Below are 22,638 nucleotides of genomic sequence, written 5' to 3'. Positions count from 1 at the left end.
CTCCCCCAGGTTCTATGGTTTAAATACAACCGATAACAGGATCACTTATATCTCAAAGTTAGTAATTCCAGCCCAGCACAGGACATTTATGTTAGCCCAACTGAACGTCTCCCCCTCAGCTTTTGTTAAGGGCAGAGATCTAAACATCCCTAGAAATGATAAAAATTGAAGATCCTATTTGAATGTGCAATGAACACACTGTTTTCTTATTTTCTTTTTAATTACTTTTTATTAATTTTCTTACTTAATAGACAAACATAAACAGTAAAGTCACCAAAATAATAAAATGACAATTGCAAACAAAAGAAGATATATTAGAAAACAAACAACCATACCAAAAACATACATACAACCACAAATCCATAAATTCTTACATACAGACTTATGTCACCATATTCTTTAATCCTAATTCCTTTTCTTCTCCAATAGACTTCCATCTTCCTCTAAGCGGGTCTGTTTTATCCATTTGTTAAACTGCTTATCCTTTCTTCATTTCTACTATTTTCCATGTACTCTACTAATAATCCAGATTGTGGTATACAAAATTAATCAAAGCAAATCTAAGTTTTTACTTGGGGACACTGGTTTTTTCACGGAAATCTCTCTTCTTTGCTTTCTCTTTCTCGTGCTGTTCTATCCATATCAAGTAATGTTACTTCATTTAGATTTCCTAATAATATAATCTTTTCGTCGCTATAATCCATCAATCTATCCTAAAATTCTGCTTTCTTTTCATTTGGTGCACAGATTCCCACAATTACCAATTTTTTCTCTTTGATATACTACTTTTATCACTATCATTCTGCCTTCTTCATCTTTAAATAAAAGCTTCAGGTCTAATCTTCGTAGCATATATAACTATGCCTCTTTTCTTTACTATATCCGACGAAATAAATTCATCACCATATTATTTTCCATTGCCCACTGTACAACCAGCTATGTAAATGTGTGTTATCCCCCCTTTTGAATAGTTTAACATCATGGCATAATGAAAACATCAGATTCTACCTGTCTGATATTAACCCGGAGGTAACTACAAGGGTGACTGAGTTTCTGTCAATAGTATCTCTTTATAGCGTGGTGAATGGCATGGTTTAGTGGAAAGACATGCCAATGAAAATTTATGGTACTATACTGTATATATTACATGGCTACTGCTTTGTGTATATTTTAAAATTTTTGCATATGGATGCTTTAAGATGGTCTATATCTGTAATGCCTAATAAAGGTTTGGAGAAAGAAAGAAGAATATTATGCTCCAAGCATTTTTAACGTGAATGGTATTAAAATAAACAATGATCTCTCAGGTGCAGTGTAAGTCCTAACAGTCCAAACTAAGGGAAAAGCAGCTCTGATAGACATATTTAAACCAGCCTTCCTGCAATTTCAACCCACTTATGGCAAAATCCACTAGCATATTCTCCTTAATGAGACCCATTTTCAAGAGAAAGGAAGCTACAAATGAGTTTTTATGCTTTGGAACAGTTCTTAGTAATTTTCATGTGAGATCACAGTGGCCATTTTGGGTGCTATGATCTTGGGCTCTTGCACTGTGCTCTCGCTCTGAAAAAAAATCACTTTTTCAAGGCAAGAGTGAGGCGTGGGTCAGGTGACTTACCCAGGAGCGCATTCTGGAAGATGCAAGTCCCAGTTTCAGGCTTGAAAAGTCAGACGGTATGGTAATATTAGAGCCCAGGCCCATCCAGTGAAGCCGAAAGACTTGAAACAGACAAAATGAAGCACTTCTTAACACAGCGCATAGTTAAAACTATGAAAGTTGCTCCCACAGGATGTAGCAAAGACCACCAACTGGATGGCTTTAAAAGAGGTTTAAACCAATGGAGGATAAGCCATTGTGAGAACAGGATGCTTTGTTGTTGTTGTTTAGTCATGTCCGACTCTTTGTGACCCCATGGACCAGAGCACGCCAGGCACTCCTGTCTTCCACTGCCTCCTGCAGTTTGGTCAAACTCATGCTGGTAGCTTCGAGAACACTATCCAACCATCTCGTCCTCTGTCGTCCCCTTCTCCTTGTGCCCTCCATCTTTCCCAACATCAGGGTCTTTTCCAGGGAGTCTTCTCTTCTCATGAGGTGGCCAAAGTATTGGAGCCTCAGCTTGAGGATCGGTCCTTCCAGTGAGCACTCAGGGCTGATTTCCTTAAGAATGGATAGGTTTGATCTTCTTGCAGTCCATGGGACTCTCAAGAGTCTCCTCCAGTACCATAATTCAAAAGCATCAATTCTTCGGCGATCAGCCTTCTTTATTGTCCAGCTTTCACTTCCATACATCACTACTGGGAAAACCATAGCTTTTACTATACAGGCCTTTGTTGGCAAGGTGATGTCTCTAGACTCTTCTTATGCTCTAAATGTGCAATGGCAATAACTATGGTATACGTGATGTTATTAAGCCTGTTATAACTTGAAGTTTCTGCATGTCCCCCAAGCAATCTCATGTCAATGACAATCTGTTTAAATAGCTCTCCCATTTATCTGACCTTCTGGTTATTCAAATGTTTCAGACGCCCTCCAGGCAATTGGATAAATTATGTTTGTACTCTAAAGTGTACATCTATTCATTGTCTTTTTGGTCCTTTTGAACAAAAATAGTAGGCTTGGGAGCTTGAACTTAGCAACATTCACTTGCGACTCATATATATTATTTCGTTCTTCCTCTTACTTCCAAGCGCTAATATTATATCATAATCATAATTCTGCACTCACTGCTGCAGGCTTATCACAAAATCCATATTAATCACATTTCACTGTAAGCCCTCCCAGCAGTTTCATCTTGAGATCAAACCATGAGTACTCCCATTACTATTATTATTTATCCATTTCTATAGCAGTTTTCAGTACAGCTTGATTCACAGTTCTTGCCTGCACAACAACTGCGTGTGAGAGAGCATGATTTGGCCAAAGCAATACAGGGTGTGTCACTGTTGAACAACCATTTGAAGCAAGGCTTCCCAAATCCACCAACACAATGCAGTTCAATTATCAATGACCCATTGGTCCTCACTTCTAAATATCTAAGGGCTATTCAACCAACCTTTACTTAAACTACACCAACTCAAATTAATGGGCCTAACTTAGCCATGTTCACTAATTTCAGTGGATCTGCTCCGAGTAAAAGTTAGTTGAATGCCACCCCAAATCTTATTTATTCCAGTTTTGTTTAAGAAAGATGCACCATGTAGTATTTGTGCATTAAAGATAAAGGTACCCCTGCCCGTACAGGCCAGTCTTGCCAGACTCTAGGGTTGTGCACTCATCTCACTCTATAGGCCGGGAGCCAGCGCTGTCCGCAGACACTTCCGGGTCACGTGGCCAGCGTGACAAGCTGCATCTGGCGAGCCAGCGCAGCACACGGAAACGCCGTTTACCTTCCCGCTGGTAAGCGGTCCTAATTTATCTACTTGCACCCGAAGGTGCTTTCGAACTGCTAGGTTGGCAGGCGCTGGGACCGAACGACGGGAGCGCACCCCGCCACGGGGATTCGAACCGCCGACCATGCGATCAGCAAGTCCTAGGCGCTGAGGTTTTACGCACAACGCCACCCGCGTCCCATTTGTGCATTATAAGCTTCTTAGTTTCCTTTTTAATATTAAACAATAACTGAGGTTGGTCTCTTCCAACTCTATAATTTGATGAATCTATGCAGTGGTTATTACACTCTTCAACCATTGCCCATTAACCACTAGGTGTTTTGGTTTTGTTTTTTTACAGAATCTCCAGATTCAAATACCATTTGCTGGCAACTGGAAGCAGGAGAGGGCTGTTCTCTTCATATTCACTTATGGGCTTCCCAGGAACATTTTCTTGGCCACTGTGGAAAAGAGAAAGCTATCAGTGGTCTTCTTCCAATTATAAACTTCAGATTAGGTGTATAAAGTATGGTTTTTATACTTTAAAAAATGGTGAACCTAAAACAGTTCTGTGAGTTGGGGGTTAAGTACTACCTAGGAAATGGAGACAACCATAAACACACTTTCTTGGAAATGAGTTTATTTGAACTCAGTGCTTGTGTTATAATTAGCCATGCATAAGATTTAGCTGCACAGCTCAAGCTAAAAGGTAAGGGGAAAATGGAGAAAACATCCACTATTGGCAATGGAATAGCTATGGGATGGGGCAACATGATGGTTTGCTTGTGAGTTTCCAAGTGCGTGCGGCTGACCATTCTTGGAAGCAGAAAGTGGACTAGTCATATCCTTATCTGGCAAGGCAGTTAGCTTCATCCAATGGAAGCCACTATGCTTTGTGGCTGAAGTCTGAGAGGCAAGGGCAGACCTTTCCATTTTGATGCCTCCTGGTCTAAAATAGTTCAGAGTAAAGTTTTGGTTCAGCTGATAAAAAAAGAACTGAGAAACACATTATTTTCAGAGTTCTTAAGTGCCCTTCTTCTCCAGGATCCTGCTTAATACAGTGGTGCCTCGCAAGACGTAATTAATTTGTTCCGCGAGTTTTTTCGTCTTGTGGTTTTTTTCGTCTTGCGAAGCACGGTTTTGGAAAAGTTTTGGAAAAGCTTCAAAAATCACCAAAGTCTTCAAAAACCTCAAAAAAGGCTACCACACCGCGTGCTATGAGTTGCTCCTCGAAGTCAAGTCGCAATTGTATTAACGGTTTTAAGAAAAAGGAAACAAACTTGCAAGACGTTTCCGTCTTGCGAAGCAAGCCCATAGGGAAAATCGTCTTGCGAAGCAACTCAAAAAACCAAAAACCCTTTCGTTTTGCAAGTTTTCCGTCTTGCGAGGCATTCATCTTGCGAGGTACCACTGTATACAGATAAAAATCTTCCTGCCCAGGCAGACAAATGTAACCTACAACTAATGAACTGTCATGTAAATTCTCACCATTCACCTACAATAACTATTTTGGGAACTGGGGAAAAATCTTTTTCTCCACAGTAACCGTCAAGTAAATTCTTAATTTTAATACATTATTTAGCAGCTTCAATGCCGTTTACCGAAATTCAAGATCTGTCTCCCTTTTGTCATGTAAAACATTTGAAATGGACCACAGCTTCCATTGTAAGTGAAGGAGAGTGGCAGACATAGAGTGCCAGACAGCCTTTTTAATAAACACTAAATTCCAGTGACTGCTGAAAGCCTCCATTTCTGTATATTCCATTCTGTTCTCTTTAATTTCAAAAGTAAATCAGTTTCTAACAACAAAAAGAGAGAGCAAAATCTTGATCGGAGGCCCCATCTGCACTATGCATTTAAAGCAGTATCACACCACTTCAAACAGTCATGACTTCCCCCAAAATGCAGTTTGATGTTAAGGGTGCTGAGAATTGCTAAGAGATCCCCATTTGCTACACAGAGAAACAATTATCAGAATTCCCAGGGAAGAGGGATTGACTGTTAAACCACTCTGAGAATTTTAGTTCCGGGTGATTCTTTGGGAAGAAGTCTTTGACTGTTTAAAGTTGAATAATACAATACAGTCAAAATAAAAAAAATCCTTCCAGTAGCACCTTAAAGACCAACTAAGTTAGTTCTTGGTATGAGCTTTCATGTGCATGCACACTTCTTCAGATACACTGAAACAGAAGTTGCCAGATCCTTCTATATAGTGAGAAGGTGGGGAGGGGTATTACTCAGAAGGGTGGTGGGAATGGGGGATTGGCAGATAGCTGAGATGAGCCTGTTGACGACTCTTAACGACTGCAATAGGTCTTACAGGAAAAGGCAAGGGGTGAGAAGGTGAAAAATGGCTTAGTCATGTATAATGAGATAAGAATCCAATGTCTCTGTTCAGACCAGGTCTCTCCATGGTTTTAAGTTTGGTAATGAGTTGCAATTCATTACCCCTTGCCTTTTCCTGTAAGGTGCTACTGGAAGGATTTTTTTTATTTTGACTATGGCAGACCAACACGGCTACCTATCTGTAAATACAATACAGCTTTAAATGTATAGTACAGATGGGGCATAGGTCTCAAAAGTCCAAAGCTCACACACTGCATTCACACTGTTGTCCTTCAAACACTTACTTGAGAGAGTGATCCCACTGAACACAATAGAACTTAGTTTTCAAGTAAGCATGGATAGTCCAACAGTTTTTTCCTGAAACACTGAATGACAAACAATTGCAATTTATTTTGACTATATGGTCAAAATATATAAAATATATAAATCTATATAAAAACCTAGCAAGCAAGCAGCAAACAGCACACCCTATTTTTGCTGAATAACACAAATGCAAATATGAAACTGGAAAGATAAAAGTTCTAAAACATGCACAACACTCCAACCATAAAACATTATAATTGATGGGACTAGTTTTACGGGGTAAAAATCAGTATCCATTTGGCACAGTGGTCTGTAACTAATAGCCCAATTCTATATGCTTTAAATAGAGCAGTATAAATAATGTCATCAGCACATCATAAGAAAAAGGCATATTATGTGACTGCCAATAGGAGTGTGGATAAAACAGTGTCATGTACATGTTGAGGAATACTGATAAATTTGTAGAATTATGAAGCAAAATCTGGCCCATTTCTAACTGCTGCCCAAGGTAGTGTAACTCCAACACCACCTCCACCTTCTCATGGTGAAAAATGACACTATGCTGATGGCAAAATTACATCAACATTGGGGGGTGAACCTCCCTCTCTTATATACAGTGGTACCTCTGGTCACATACACTTCAGGTTACATACGCTTCAGGTTACAGATTCCGCTAACCCAGAAATAGTACCTCAGGTTAAGAACTTTGCTTCAGGATGAGAACAGAAATCATGCTCCAGCGGCGTGGCGGCAGCGGGAGGCCCCATTAGCTAAAGTGAGAGCCAGTGTGGTGTAGTGGTTAAGAGCGGTTGACTCGTAATCTGGGGAACCGGGTTCGCTTCTCCGCTCCTCCACATGCAGCTGCTGGGTGACCTTGGGCCAGTCACACTTCTCTGAAGTCTCTCAGCCCCACTCACCTCACAGAGTGTTTGTTGTGGGGGAGGAAGGGAAGGAGAATGTTAGCCGCTTTGAGACTCCTTCGGGTAGTGATAAAGCGGGATATCAAATCCAAACTCTTCTTCTCTTCTAAAGTGGTGCTTCAGGTTAAGAACAGTTTCAGGTTAAGAACGGACCTTAAGTTAGTAGGACAAAGCCTGAGCTTAGAGGAAAAAGCTGCAGGCTGAAAAGGCAGGAAAAAACCATGACTGATTTCTGCATGAATCTGAGGCTGTGGCTATGGGAGAAGCAAAATCCTTTTGGGGTGCTAAGGCTCCATCGTAATCTCAGATTAGATATGTCTGTAAGGAAGTCATATATCCTATAGACACCAGTCTCTGCTGTGTCTCCTTTCCAAAAGGAAACTCAGACCCGGGATGAACACCTGGAACTCCTTGAATCTTGCACCGCTCAGAGATTGGGGTGGCATACAACAACAACAACAACAATGAAGTAGACATGGTCATCAGATCTTTCATGGGATAAGCAAAGAGCTGAAGGGGGAGGTGTTTTGTGCGCAAGAGAGGAACCATGAAGAAACACTGCCAGTCAGTGGAGACAACACTGAGCCAGCTGGGCCAATGCTCCACCGTGGTGTAAGGTAATTTCCAGTTGAGAAATTACTATGAGATCCGCTGCTGGAACAGGAAATATGGGCCTAGGTGAACAAGAGTACAAACTGGTTTATGGCAGCCTGTGCCTGGAGCTTGGCCCTGAATCCTGGGTGTCAGAAGACAGGTTTGCGCTATGCATTTGTGCCGAAGGAAAGGCGTTCTTGGCAGCCACTTTCCTACTGTTGCAGATGTCGCTCCTTTCTTTCTGTCTGTCTGCTCTTCAGGTAGAAATACCGGCTGACAAAAACTGTTGGTGTCAATACAATATATATATACGTACATTGGACAAACAAACAGACGAATAAATGCACGTATCGCAGAACACAAGAATGCCGTCAAAAAAGAAGAAAAAACTTCCTCTCTTTTCCAACACATGAAAGAAACAGGACACGAAATTAATTTTGCAGATTCCAAATTGCTCTTTAACATGGAACATCACCACAAGAGAATAATCATGGAAGCCATCGAGATAGAGAAACACCCTCACAACATGAACAAGCGTGACGACACGTCCCGCCTGCCAGACATCTGGAAATTAGCCCTCCCCACAAAAACCGACACCAGAACCAGAGGCACACAGAACGCCATCACCAATCAACCACACCAGACCCAAACCCAGACCCTCTCCACAGATAAATTACAGACACCATCCAGTAGCCAAACCATAGTGGCACCTCCGGATGCTGCACCCCCCTGCAATCCCTACACAGATCTGGCTGGCACAGGGCACAAAACCACAGCTCGCCCCTATACACGAAGCCAAGCCAGAGCACAACTAAGTGCAGTACAGCCATCTTCTCAGAAAAACTCTTCACAAGCTCAAGAGGTCAAGACACGAAAGCTTTAGCAACTAATCCACACTTAATGACCCACCTAAGTGGTACTCAGAATATCACTCAAGAAATCACTCAAGATATCCCTCAAGTAATTAAGGAACAAAAGAAGAAAAGGCACACTAACCTGGGAACTTCCTCTCTGCCCAGAACGTTGGAGGCTATACACCACACCCCCTCAACAGTATTTATAGGAACTCAAACACTGAGATCCTGCTCTGTTCCAGTAACAAGAAGCCGAAAGCACCAGCCTGAAGATGACGAGTGAGACCTCGTCGAAACGTCGCCTAGACACCCCAACTCTTACACGGGAAGACACCCGAAGACACCAAAACCTGCATTCCTGTACCCGTGAAAATCTACGAAAGCATATATATATATATATATATATATATAGTTAAGAATATACATATGGGCAATATATATGGTCATGTTATTGTTGTTTAGTTGTTTAGTCATGTCCGACTCTTCATGACCCCATGGACCAGAGCACGCCAGGCACTCCTGTCTTCCACTGCCTCCCACAGTTTGGTCAAACTCATGTTTGTAGATTCAAGAACACTGTCCAACCATCTCATCCTCTGTCATCCCCTTCTCCTTGTGCCCTCCATCTTTCCCAACATCAGGGTCTTTTCCAGGGAGTCTTCTCTTCTCCTGAGGTGGCCAAAGTATTGGAGCCTCAGCTTCACAATCTGTCCTTCCAGTGAGCACTCAGGGCTGATTTCCTTCAGAATGGAGAGGTTTGATCTTCTTGCAGTCCATGGGACTCTCAAGAGTCTCCTCCAGCACCATAATTCAAAAGCATCAATTCTTCCGCGAACAGCCTTCTTGATGGTCCAGCTCTCACTTCCATACATCACTACTGGGAAAACCATGGCTTTAACTATACAGACCTTTGTTGGCAAGGTGATGTCTCTGCTTTTTAAGATGCTGTCTAGGTGTCTTTATATATGTGTGTGTGTTTGTGTGTGTATGGGCAATATAAAATGTCAAAATAAATTGCATTTTTTGTGTCATTAAACCTAATACGGTATTTATAAACATGAATTCCAAATATCATTAAATCATATGTACAAACTGGCTACACATGAAGAAGTTGTGTACCAGCCTAGACTTGCCATGGGCATCGATAGGAACTTGCCGGATTTGACTAAGGATCTGGCATCTCCACACCTGCAAACAGGGAGCAATATTTGGGGGGGTGCTGTTGGTTTGATGGTTTAAAAAAAACAACCCCCCAAAAACCGAGTGGCCTTGTGTTCCCGGGGGAGGCATTTGAGTTTTGTCTGGGTCCCCGAAAACCCCATCCCTGGCCCCTCTTTCAAGGGGGGCTCTCTGGCTACTAGACATGACAAGAAAAAAACCCGCCTCCCCTTCCTCTTTCCTCCACCGAGCATCCCGGGCGAAAGGCGAGACCGAGGGCCCTTGTTGCGCCTGCGCAATAACCGGCCCTTTTGGTCACGTGAGAGCAGGTCGCCTGAGGCGCGAGGGCGGGAGTCTCGGCCGGGAGACTTCCATGGCCGCGCCGTGTGAGGGGAAAGATGAGGACTTCCGCTCCTGCTTCCTGCTCTCCTGACAGGCCCCGCGGCGGCGCTTAGGCCGCGCCCAGCGGGCGCACGGTTGGACGGGCTGCCATGCGGCGGCTGTGGCCGGGGCTGCTACTCCTGCTGCTGGCCGCGCTGTGGGGCGGGGAAGCGCTCCCGGCTCAGGGGCTCCTGAGGCCGCCGCCTTCCTCGCCTCCGCCGGCAGCGCCGTCGTCGCCCTCTGCCTCCGCGGCACCCGGCGGCCACGACGCCGCGCCCGCCCTGGGCAGCAGCAGCAGCGGTTCCCCCGTGGGCGAGGCGGCGCGGAGCAGCAATGCGAGTGGGGTGGGCAGCGTGGCCGCCGCCGTGCCCGCCCCGCCTGAGCGCAACCAGCTCATGACCCAGCGCGCCCTCTCGGTCCTGGTCCTGGCCAGTGCCGCGCTCATCGTCTACTTCGTCATCCGGACCGTGCGGTGAGCCTGGGGCAGCAGGAGAGACCCCTGTAATCTGTCTACCCAGCGATCGATCGCTCATTCGATATCGGAAGGGTTTGGGGATCTCCCCCTCCTCGTTTCCACTTGGCTTTGGGGAAACTGAGTCTGAGGGGTGTCCCGTCCCCCTCCCCCCTCCAAGAAGAAGGGGAGGGAAGGTTGGCTAGGGTGGCCTCTTCTTTTCTCAGCCCTGTTGCATCTTAGAATCATGGAAGGGACCCCGAGAAGTCATCTAGTCCAACCCTGCTTGCAATGATAGCCATCTCGAGGTCTTCCACATCGGAGAGGAGGGAGCAAGCTTCATTTTCTCCTGCTCTGGAGGGTGGCTTCAATTTACAAGAAAGAAGTTTCTAATAATCATAATAGTAATGATTATTTATTACTATTGGATTTCCCCAGGCACTCTGGGCAGCCCCCAGCACAATATTAAAAACAGGATAAGACATCAAACATTAAAAACTTCCCTAAACAGTGCGGCTTTCAGATGTCTTCCAAAAGTCAGATAGTTGTTTATATCCTTGACATCTGAAGGGTGCCACTACTGAGAAGGCCCTCTGCTCAGTTCCCTGTAACCTCACTTCTCGCCGGGAGGGAACTACCAGAAGGCCCTCAGAGCTGGACCTCAGTGTCCGGGCTGAACAATGGGGGTGGAGACACTGCTTCAGGTATACTGGGCCGAGACCGTTTAGGGCTTTAAAGGTCAGCACCAACACTTTGAATCACAGAAGGGACTGTCATCTAGTCCAACCTCACCCCCGCAATGCAGGAATATGCATGGAGGAGATATGGCAGCCATCTCAAGGTCTTTCATGTGGGAGAGAGAGCAAGCTTTCCCCCCCCCCTTTCTCCTTCTCTAGAGGGTAGGATGCAAGCCAGTGGCTTCAAGTTACAAGGAAGGAGGTTCTGACTAAACATCAGAGAAAACTTTGAGCTGTTTGACAGTGGAACAGTCACCCTCGGGAGGTTGTGGTCTCTCCTTCCTTGGAGATTTTAAAGCAGAGTTTGGATCTGTCTCAGATGCTTTAGCTGAGATTCCTGCACTGCAGGGGGTTGGACTAGATGACCCATGGGGTCCCTTCCAACTCTTCAGTTCTGTGACCCATGGCCCTCTCTTATTACACACCTGCGAAACATCCCCTTAAGGCTGCCGTGTGTTCCCCTGGTCCTTGTTTACCTTGGTGTATCTGATAGAGCACATGTCGCTGGTGTATCTGATTCAAGCCTGGCACTCCTTATCTTAAGTGCTATCATATGTGTTTCTGGAAGGTCGTTTCTGGGCAGGTTTTGCACCCAGTGAAAGGGACAGCTGCTTAGCATAATGATCATTTTGTATTTAAATAAGACTGGAGAGAGAAGTCGTAACTAGCAGAGTTCCACTGTAGACTCGAGGCCAGCAACTGGGGAGCCTGTGGCACAAACCCTGAGAAACTAGCAGTACTTGTGTTGGATTAACATATTCAGTACACAGGTAGATCTATATAAAAAACTGCACGTTTTCCTGAGTATATGTATCTAAAACAAGTAAGCAGTGGGCTTTTAAAGCCATGAAACAAATGTAATCTAGTCCTGTGTGGGAACTAATTTGTTTTGTGGTATAGTGTGACTTTGTTTGGGATGTTGTATGCATCTGGGAAAAACGCATAGAAGGGCAACCAAAATATCAAGGATCTGAAGCAGCTTCTATGTTTTGAAGAAGAAGAAAACAGCCTAGAGGGTAATCTATATGCACAAGATGCTGGTGTTAGTTAAGCCACCAAATGTTACCCCAGATCCAAGCTGCACTCAGTAGCATAGCTCTGCATAAGCCTTTAAAATAGTCTGAACCTGGGTTGCCGAGTCATGTGAGTGAGCCGAACATGCTCAGGATCTGGCCTAAGTTTCTGGTCATGCTCCACACTCACTTCCACTGCTATCTGGTGAGCATAATTAAACTCCATCTTTGCCTTGCAGTTTGGAGTTAGAGGGAGCATTGTGATGCCCAACCGCTTAGTTACACTGCATGTTGGAGGCACAACACAGCTACTTCTGGTGCAGCTTCCAACTTGAGAGGAAGGTTGGAGTTGATTGTTTGGACAGTGAGCAGCCAGGCACTCCACACCCAAACCAAACCAAATCCCATCCTTTCCCGTGTTCTGGAGAGGAAGGGTTGGAGGGGCCATTTGAGTGATGGCTGGCATTCTGTGTATCTCAGCTGCCCAGAGGTCCTCAATAGCCTCCCAACCTGACTGCAACATGCTTCATGGATCTAAGCCATATTGAGCTCAGTGGGAGTAACTTTTGAGAAAACATGCAGTGAAGGAGGAGTCTGATGACCACAGATTTTGACTTGGCTGCCAAGTCGGTGCAAACTTTATTGACACCTTTATATAGAAAAGCAGGGCACTTTGTAGCCTAACTTCCTTTGTATATTAATGTATATGCATGCATGCATGTGTGTTTGTGTGATGCATATACATTTATTTATTTTTGCTAAGGACCATTCAATCATGCAAATCCACCTACAGTTGGAATAATAAGAAGAAGAAGTCTGAAATGGTAGAGCCCATGTGCATGTGCAGGTTTACCAATGTATTTAAAATTTATTTTGATTAGATCTTATATTGTTACTGTATCCTACCTTCCTTCTGTTATGGAGCTAAAGGCAGGGTACATGTAGTTCCCAGTAATTCATCCCTCAAAGCTGTGACCAGACCCAGGCCTGCTTATCTTTAGCAATGGCCTTCAGAAGGATGGTGTGACAACACATTATGAAATTATGTATTGATTTTTCAACCTTAAGAATTTTCTCTCCCCACTCCCACCCCCACACCTTCTTTTTCTAAACCATGTAGAATTTACTTAGTAAATTCACGGCTACACTACGTGATTATAGTAGCTGACTTTGCTCTTAAGGGGATTAGACAAGTTCATGGAGAATACATCTATCCACAAGTGTTAGTCCTGATAGGGTTAAGTAGAGTTTCCACAATCAGCAGCAGTATACCTGTGAACAGCATGCTGATAACATGCAACATATGGGTGTTGGTGAGAGCTGTCAATTTCATATCCTGTCTCTTAGCATTCCAAAAGGACTTGTTGAAAATGTTTGTTTATTTTATTATAGGTATTAATTGACCACTCTTTGTTTGAATTTTTCTTACAGAATAAAAATTAATACATAAAATATAACAGGAAAAATAGAAAGGGGATAAGAAAACCATAAACTGTGAAATAGGAGGATGGACTGTAGGGCTTGTTGATTTGAAGCATCATATTCTGTAAGGACTATAGTCTCTGAGAAAAACGACTGACAAGTCGGTACATGTTACATGTTGCATCAGTCTCATTTTGCATTAACCAGAAGATAGATATAGTCTAAATAAAGAATCAGAATGTCCAAAATGTATTTCAGCATAAAATCGGCAACCTGGATAGAATTTAAAATGGCATTTGCACAAATTACAGAGTAAGCCTTTTGAAGGACAACTGACAAAGTTCTGGATATTAAATCTACATCTTGTGAATTCATGGAAGTGTGCTCACTTTCAAGGAATATTCTGTAGAAATGGAATACTTAAAATGAAGTGGCTGCTTTATTGTTTCAACTTATTTTTCTGCTTCAAGAACAAAAAATACATTAGAGAGAAGTTACATTTTCTTCACATAACTCAGGCAAATGTATTCTTAAAATGTTCATTTGTGTAATGCATGCATTTCATCAGAATGAGTTTCACAAATGCTTAAACTCCTGCATTTGATTGTCATCAGACTTATAATGATACATTTAAATTACAGATTTTCTCACAATCATCCTATTTGTGAAAAGCATATAGAGATAGTTTCTGACCAAATTGTTGAACTGTGTTGGACATCTGGCCTTATATTCTTAAATAATAAAAAGTTTAAGCCTGTCTTGCACCATTTGTCATGAATTGTTCACTGTGAAATTAAGGCTGTTGCGGCTCGGGTGGCGGTTAGGCATTGGAATGTGTTGTTGGTGTTTTGGGGGCAAGGTGTGGCCATCGCCTTCCCCAACAATTTTGGGTATTCCGCTAAAGGAATCCGGCGGTCGTGGATCCTGTCCGATGCCCATGTGGCGGGGGGCCATGGCAGGACTCTCGGTGACATCAGGAAGAGAACCTATAGTTGGATTAGCATCAACAGGCTTCCCCTACTGGTGGTTAACCCCTCCTCAGACTCACCCCTCTACGAGTGGGTGGAGTCTAATGTTCCGTGGTCCAATGCCTAAGCCAATACCTTCTCACATGCTGTAATCAATAAAGTTGTGGCCATTAACCTTACATTCTGTGTCCACGTGTCTTTATTCCCCAAGCGGGGATCGGGTCCTCGAATCACAAATTAAGGCTGTTGCATAAGGCTGTATTTAGTGGGAAACAAGCAACACAGTCCTTCCATCTTGTTCTTTAACAGCTTTGCAATAACATTATAGTTTGCATTTTGGCAAATGGTCCCCTCATCCGATTCATCTTTAGCTAAGATTTGTTTTGGCAGCCTTGGACTAGTAACTCTCTTTAGGCGCTGTAATTTATTAAGCGAGAACAAAATCCTGCCTCACTTGGTTGTTGAATATGGATGTGATTAGAATCATAAAACACCCAACATACTTGTAGCATAAAACTTCTGAATGAGAACAAAATGAAGAAGTGTGCATGCACACGAAAGCTCATACCAAGAACTAACTTAGTTGGTCTTTAAGGTGCTACTGGAAGGAATTTTTTATTTTAACAAAATGAAAGTTTGTTTTAACTTGTTCCCAAGTAAGTGTGCATCGGATTGCAGCATTTATATGCTAAGAAATCAATCAGGAAATTATTTTGACAGTGCCCTGCCATAAGGTGGCAGCACCAAGCACATGATTTTACTGGAATTTCTTCAGACAAGTTTTCAGTGAATTTTGTTCCCTTTGATTTAGTGACTTAAGTAAGATCTCTGGTATAGACTGCATCATCAGAGTATAATTAAGCTTCTGTAAAATAGATCTGATTTGTGACCTGTTTGCAGTCTTACAGCTCCATCACAGGGTCATACAAATAGGTCCTGCTGTTCTTCACCTTTTCAGTTATCTTCAGAATATTCTATTTTATTCCCTTCTGATCCAATGTCCTCATCATTCTTTGTCAACATCCCCAGTCCTCACTAGACTGTTTTTGTCTTCCTCCACTTGGGCTTCTCCGCCCCAAGGGCTTTTTTTGACATTCAAAACTTGGGGTTCCCCAGAAACATCTGATACCTCTCTCTTGTGCATAGATATTGTTCTGGCTACATAAAAAATACTCAAAGACCAACATGTGAAACATTGGACACAAGTCAATAGCTACATTGGCTGAGTGTTAAAGTAGCAATATTGTATTATTTCCCCAAAATTACAATATGATATTCTGATACAGTGGTACCTTGGGTTAAGAACTTAATTCGTTCTGGAGGTCTGTTCTTAACCTGAAGCTGTTCTTAACCTGAGGTACCACTTTAGCTAATGGGGCCTCCCGCTGCCGCCACTGCATGATTTCTGTTCTCACCCTGAAGCAATGTTCTTAACCCGAGGTAGTATTTCTGGGTTAGCGGAGTCTGTAACCTGAAGCGTCTGTAACCTGAAGCGTCTGTAACCCAAGGTACCACTGTACTTGTGCCTTGGTGGGAGCTTCTGGCTTGGAATTGAGAAGTGTTTTGTGAGTGTGTGTGTTTTGTTATTCAACCATGGAAGAGCACATCCCTCCCTGTTTCCTTTTTGGACTTCTGCAGTTAAGGGAGTAAGATCTGGCAAGATAAAATGCAGGATTATTCATACTGTTTGCTAAATTAAGCTGAATTTTCTTTGAAGCAAACTAAAATTGTGCAATCACATTATACAAATCAATAGTTTTTCAGTGCTTGACTGTCGAATTGGGCGTCCTGCTTACGCATGTGAATTACAATAATGCAATGCTTATACAGATGGTTGTTAGTACACTTGAATTCATGTTAGTTTTTCTTAAGTTTTCCTTCAGAGGGGTATTTTAATTCTGTTGTTATTAGTGTGATTCACTTAATAAATTGTAACCTTTCACACTTTTCAGACTTCGGCGAAGAAACAGAAAGACGAGGAGGTATGGGGTTCTGGACACAAACATAGAAAATACAGAGCTGACACCATTGGAACAAGATGATGATGACGACGACACAACACTCTTTGATGCCAATCATCCTCGAAGGTTGGTAGACAGAGTTTAGGATGTTCTCCTTGTTGTAAGAGGGAACGGATTCCGAGGTACAGTGGTACCTCGGGTTAAGTACTTAATTCGTTCCGGAGGTCTGTACTTAACCTGAAACTGTTCTTAACTTGAAGCACCACTTTAGCTAATGGGGCCTCCTGCTGCCGCCGCACCGCTGGAGCCCGATTTCTGTTCTTATCCTGAAGCAAAGTTCTTAACCTGAAGCACTATTTCTGGGTTAGCGGAGTGTGTAACCTGACGCGTATGTAACCCGAGGTACCACTGTATATGACTGGAAACCAAGCGTGATGTATTTCATTCTGCATCCATGGATGAAGTGGATGTTTTGAAAAGATATAAAAATGCCTCTGTGACCAGAGGCGCTGGTTGTTCTTTTAAGGAAGGCACGGTACATCTGTGTAATATTGTCTTGGGGCATTCCAAGCACAGTTGCCAAACCTACTTGCATGCAGCCTCCCTTTGCCAACATCAGACATGAGGGAAATAGTTATCCCCAAACTTATGTATGAGAATCTTAGATCTGTGACTTTTAATTTAGGAATAAGTCGTTTGTATTCTTTGTTCTGTAGCATACTTTACATGGTGCTGTTTTAGTGCTATGGGCATTTGATTTATTTAAATACTTAAATTGCCTATTTTTTATGTCCCTGTTCTTATAAAGTCATACTGCATACCAGGCTTGCTGTAAGCTATTATACTCCAGAAATAATGGCAACGTCTAATTAATTAAGGATTCTATCCTTACATGATATTGTTGGTAGTATTTCATTTCTCAAATAGTAGCTGTGTTAAGTCTCTCAGGTGGCACAGGTCTTCTTGTGTGTTGTAGACTAATTGGATTTATTGTGGCATGGGATTTCACTTGTAACAACCTAGTTTTGCAATGTACAGTGGTACCTTAAGTACTTAATTTGTTCCGGAGGTCCGTTCTTAACCTGAAACTGTTCTTAACCTGAAGCACCACTTTAGCTAATGGGGCCTCCTGCTGCTGCCACACCGCCGGAGCACGATTTCTGTTCTCATCCTGAAGCAAAGTACTTAACCTGAAGCACTATTTCTGGGTTAGTGGAGTCTGTAACCTGAAGCGTATGTAACCTGAGGTACCACTGTAGATGTAAAGCTGTGTTGACACTCCCATCTCCAGTGATTTTTGAGATAATTCTTTTATTAAACTAATGTCAGCAGCTTTCTCATGTCTTTTATACAGAAGACATGTAAATTTAAAATATTAACAAAATTCTAAAAAGTGAGACACTCCCAATCAGCAGAATTAAAAATTAGTTTGCCTTAAAAAGCAAGTAAAACATAGAACACTACTAAACTGGCCTCTAGCATAGTTTTTGTCTAGTTGGATGCCATTATTTTCAGTATTAAGATGTTGGGCAGAATAGGAGTTGTGTTTGTTGTGTCAGTGGATATTGCCGTAGACTGGACAGCTTCATGGCAAATTGTACCTTTACTTGAGTTTATTTATTTATTTAGCAGTTAAGGCCATAGCTTCAAATAAGACTATTTGATTTAAGAAAGGATCAGCTTCTTAGCCTACCAACATTTTTTGGCCAGCTCTACTAAAATTGCACAGGAAGGCAAAAATGAGATTCTGTCTAAATCTAAATCTTTGAGCTAGTGCATGGTTGTTATTTTTGTGTATATGTCTCAAGATACAGAAACAACTTCTTTTTAAAACAAAAACAACACAGTTTAGATAGATGCACTTCTAGTTGATAATTACTTGTAATACAGTTCTGTATGCTAAAATGGGGGAAATTGAGTGAAATATACTCAATATTAGAGGAACAGCAACAATCAGTTGTTCATTGTTGATATGAATACAGCTCATTTCCCATGGGAAAGCACAGTAAGATAATTGCACTTTTACGGCTGTGCTTTGGCTTTTGTTTTCTCAACAAAATTGGGCAATCTTTTCCAAGTCTCTCTCTGGAATATAGCTAACTTGCTTGAATGCCCTATTTCCCCATTAGTTCTTATACATGCTGTCTCATTTCCTAATTTTGCAAAGTACTTTATAAACATTATTAGAATTCATGGTTCCCTCTGCTTTTATAAAAAAATTGAGGTTGCTTTGCTGCTTCAGGTTTAGAAACAGTTCCATCATGGTATCTGCCCCAAAGCTTACAGACTATATTTTCCAAGATATTTTTTTTTCAAACTGAGTATATTCTGTTCTGTTTTGAGTGTTTCATTTGTGTTTCACTCTTGCATATATTGAAACTTTCATACCCTTGCTGTATATTAGTCATGCCAATTCCAAGTTCAGGAATCCTGACATGCTACAATAACACTAGCCATTGCAAAGCATCCTCTAGGGGTTGTAAAGTTCAATAAGAAATGTTGGGAAGGAGATGTGTATCACATCTTGCAGAAGCTACCCTTTCCCTGAAACTCGCATCCCTAAGCTGCTTCAACTTGCAAACATGTGACTGAAACCTCACAATGGAAAAACAACTCTAGGTAGGAATTAAGGCAAAGGCTTAAGCATGCACAGCTCTCACCACCAGTTACTGGGTGCTGGGACATTTTCCCCAATCCTCTGAAGAATACTGCATATCTTGATTCAACACATCCAGATCTTTAAAATAATTAGCGTGGTTATTAATTATTAGAGAGGGGACTGACTCTCTGCCTGTTCTGCCTTGTAAGAATAGCTGGAGTGAGACCTCTTTGTAGCAATTGCCCTAGGCTCACATTCAGGTATCCACCAAGACAGTGCTTATTTCAAAACAAGGATTCCCCCCCCTTCTTCTTAATATTTGTTCTCATTGTTATGGCGAATTTACACCTGTCCCATTGCATCTGGGTGTTCCCTGCCCCTCTATACCAAAATATCCACTCTCTGAATAAAACTAGGTGTCGGAAGAAGGGTTCTTGCCTTGCCTTCTCCCTGACAAGCCATTTTTGGGGCTGAAATAGCATTGGTTACAGGATCATTGTCAAGGAAGCCTCTGCTTCCAGCCTGCAAATCCCTGGTACTGGTTTACTAAGTCAGTAAGGGAAAAAGAAGCTCCTGAATTACATTGAATATGTCTTGAGTACTAATAACTATGTTTAACTGTTGTGAAGCAACCTTATAAATGGCTGTTCGTATATTCTTAATGCTTCCAAAACGTATGCAACATTGGTGACAATGACAGATTTGAAAGCTGTCTGGGCAAGGTTACGAACAGACTTCTCTTATCTGCTTGTAATCCATAGAGTATGTTACGCCTTGCTGCAAATATATATACAAGTAATGAATACGACATTGCCTGAGTTGGAAATTCTCAGTGCTATGCTGATAAAGTTATCTACAGTGTTGCAAAATCTAAAAACACAGAAGCAAATGGAACCCTTATCTCTTCAAGGCATTAATATACTGCTTAATCATTAGCATTCCTAAGTGGTGCAAGTCATCTCCTAAAGTCCCTTTTTATAACACGATGTGGTCAAAAGCTGCACTACTTTGAGTCGTGTCAGCAGCAAACAGTTAAAAACAGTGCAGCTTATTTTATTTGCTATAAACATGAAAAAAGTAAATGTCCACAGAAGCATTATGCTGCGAGTGCAGAAAAGATATAAATGTTGAAATAAGAGAAATACTTGGAAAACTGAGTTCTTCTCCTGAGTGCCATTATGAGATGGTTCTAAAAGATACTTAAACAATATCTTAACATCCAATAATGCCTTTATTTATTGAACTGCTTGCATCCTATAAGTAATAGCTAGCTGTGTGTTGTGCAGATAAAGTATGCTCAAAATTGCACTGTGTACCAAAAATAAATTGCTGAGTGGACTGAATATTATTGCTCTGGTAGTTATGATTTCATGACAGGATGGAACTGTAAAGCTTGTGTTTTTTGCTGCAAGAGGGGGATGGAAAGAGATTGATTTAAAGGACAGTGGCTTGGTGGCTAGAAAAGATTGGGGGGGGATGGAAGTAAAATGGGATGCAGTATCTCAGTAAGATACATTTCTATAGGTAGTTCTTAATGTTTGATGTTTTATTATGTTTTTATGTGTTGGAAGCTGCCAGAGTAGCTGGGGCACAACCCAGCCAGATGGGCAGGTTATAATAGTAATACTACTACTACAGTGGTACCTCGGGTTACATACGCTTCAGGTTACAGACTCTGCTAACCAAGAAATACTACCTTGGGTTAAGAACTTTGCTTCAGGATGAGAACAGAAATCATGCTCTGGCGGTGCAGCAGGAGGCCCCATTAGCTAAAGTGGTGCTTCAGGTTAAGAACAGTTTCAGGTTAAGAACAGACCTCCGGAACGAATTAAGTACTTAACCCAAGGTACCATTGTACTACTAAATATCATCACCATCATGAGAAAAAATGGATTAGAAGACAATGTCTAGCTTGCTAATCATGATGATTAAGGTCAGAAATAAGAGAACGAAAAGCATTGCATTTTGCAACTTCTGCATTGTAAAATGTTACGGCCACAATTCAAAACACAAACATGTCAGCTTAATTGGCTGGAGTAGATGTGTACCATTGAGTGGAAGGTGCTACTGGTCTGTTATATGAAGTCGTCCCCCACCTTGTTAATCAGGGCTGGGAAACCTGGGACATCTCTCCCCACCACCATGTTGTTGGATTCCTACTGTCATCAGTCTCAGCCAGCAAGGCCAATGGTCAGGGGTAATGGGACTCGTGGCTCTCCATATGTTGTTGGGACTACACGTTCCCTAGCCCTACTGTAATTGAAGAGAAGTCTTCCTATTCACAGCTGTGGTGGGAGAGTCTTGGGGTTTGAGGCCCTGGGCTTGGAGCTGCAGCCTAGAAGCCACAGGAGAAACAGTCATAGCCCCCCACCAATCCATGCCAAAATGCACGTTTCCCCTTCTCTTTGCTTTTGTTTCAATCGCAGTACATCCATTCTTTTGTGGTGGCTTGGTGACTAAGGTAGGGGCTTTTTGGTGTGTGTAGAGGGAAGTTTGAACTCAGCTTTTGGGTCATTGCAAGAATCAAGTATGTTAAATGCTGGATATATAATATACATGAAATCCTCTTGTTGCTTTCAAGTGGGTGCAGCGTTGAGGAGATTTGGGTTTTTTTGTGTGTGTTAAAAGATTTCAAACGAATGGTGTTTACTTAAAAAAATATTTTTTTTTATTTGTAGATAAGTATGTGCCTTTTGGGAGAATATTTCAGTTGTGGAGCAACGAAAGAAGGCTGTACAGAAGGAATAAGAAGCCAATATCAGCGTTGGGTGTATACAATTGATCTATATTATGGCATCCTTAGTTTGTTGCAATAAACACTGTAACATTTTATTGTACCTTTTGTATATACAGAAATATTTTAAGTTTGGAGTCTATGGGAAATGTGCACTAAATTTAAAACCTATTTTAAAACAGGGTATTTTCTGCTTATGTTAATTCTGTATGGTGATCTCCCCTTCCACAGAACACTAACTGAGATATATTTGTGGGTTTCTTGACCAACTTAATTTTTTTAGATGAGTGTCAAGTGTGATAACTTACTTATGTGAACTCTCAGCGCCTACTCTTTCATTTAACAGATATATTGCCAAACTTAACTACCCGTGTCAGAGGGGTGTTCCCTCTCCTTTGTAAACTGGATGTACATTATAGATCTGTGTGAGTGATGCAAATAAATGTTTACAGTATTCCTAACACTCATTACTTGTATTCTGTTATCTGTTGGTTTTGAATGTAATGCTTCGGACAGCAGGAAATATGCTGATAGTAATCAACCGAAGACTTTTGGTGAGGCTGTCCCTGGCTGTCTTTCACAGGCCGGCTGAGATCACTCTGAAGAACGTTTCTGAAAACGATAAGCCTACTCAGCAGGTATAAATAAATGAAGCTTCAGTTTACATTTGGTTTCTTTCAAGCACCATGGACTTCCTAATGAGAGGGAGATCATGAATGGTGTCAGTTATATACTTTAAGTTACACAAAACCCTTAATCCTCCTCTCACTGTGTGTGCGTTCCCCAGAAATTCCCCTAACACAGAAAGTAGTGGGAAGGAGTGAAATG

At 42.0% G+C, this 22,638-nt stretch overlaps 1 protein-coding gene and 1 long non-coding RNA gene across 4 annotated transcripts in view; one reads left to right on the top strand and one right to left on the bottom strand.

Annotated features, from left to right (window-relative positions):
- Positions 1-9,752, bottom strand: part of LOC310688336 — a 35,773-nt gene extending 26,021 nt beyond the window's left edge. The window contains exons 1-4 of one of the 3 annotated variants that reach the window (XR_014516865.1): positions 9,510-9,752; positions 6,000-6,080; positions 3,750-3,830; positions 1,619-1,719 (exon numbers count right to left, since the gene is read on the bottom strand). This is a non-coding gene — a long non-coding RNA (uncharacterized lncRNA). Of the gene's footprint in view, positions 1-1,618; positions 3,831-5,999; positions 6,081-9,509 lie in introns of all 3 variants that reach the window. The other 2 variants (XR_014516864.1, XR_014516866.1) reach the window with 2 other exon arrangements.
- Positions 9,753-9,853: 101 nt separating this feature from the next.
- Positions 9,854-22,277, top strand: FAM174A (family with sequence similarity 174 member A). Its single transcript, XM_083464689.1, has 3 exons — positions 9,854-10,397; positions 16,469-16,603; positions 21,755-22,277. The coding sequence occupies exons 1-3, from the start codon at positions 10,036-10,038 to the stop codon at positions 21,756-21,758; spliced, it is 501 nt and encodes a 166-aa protein (XP_083320815.1). The 5' UTR covers positions 9,854-10,035; the 3' UTR covers positions 21,759-22,277.
- Positions 22,278-22,638: the final 361 nt, after the last annotated feature.

This window comes from Podarcis liolepis, assembly GCF_965112155.1.
Source record: "Podarcis liolepis genome assembly, chromosome: 11".
Classification (NCBI taxonomy): Eukaryota; Metazoa; Chordata; class Lepidosauria; order Squamata; family Lacertidae; genus Podarcis; species Podarcis liolepis.
The sequence above is the reverse complement of the archived record's forward strand: the minus strand, read 5'-3'. Positions and strand labels throughout refer to the sequence as shown.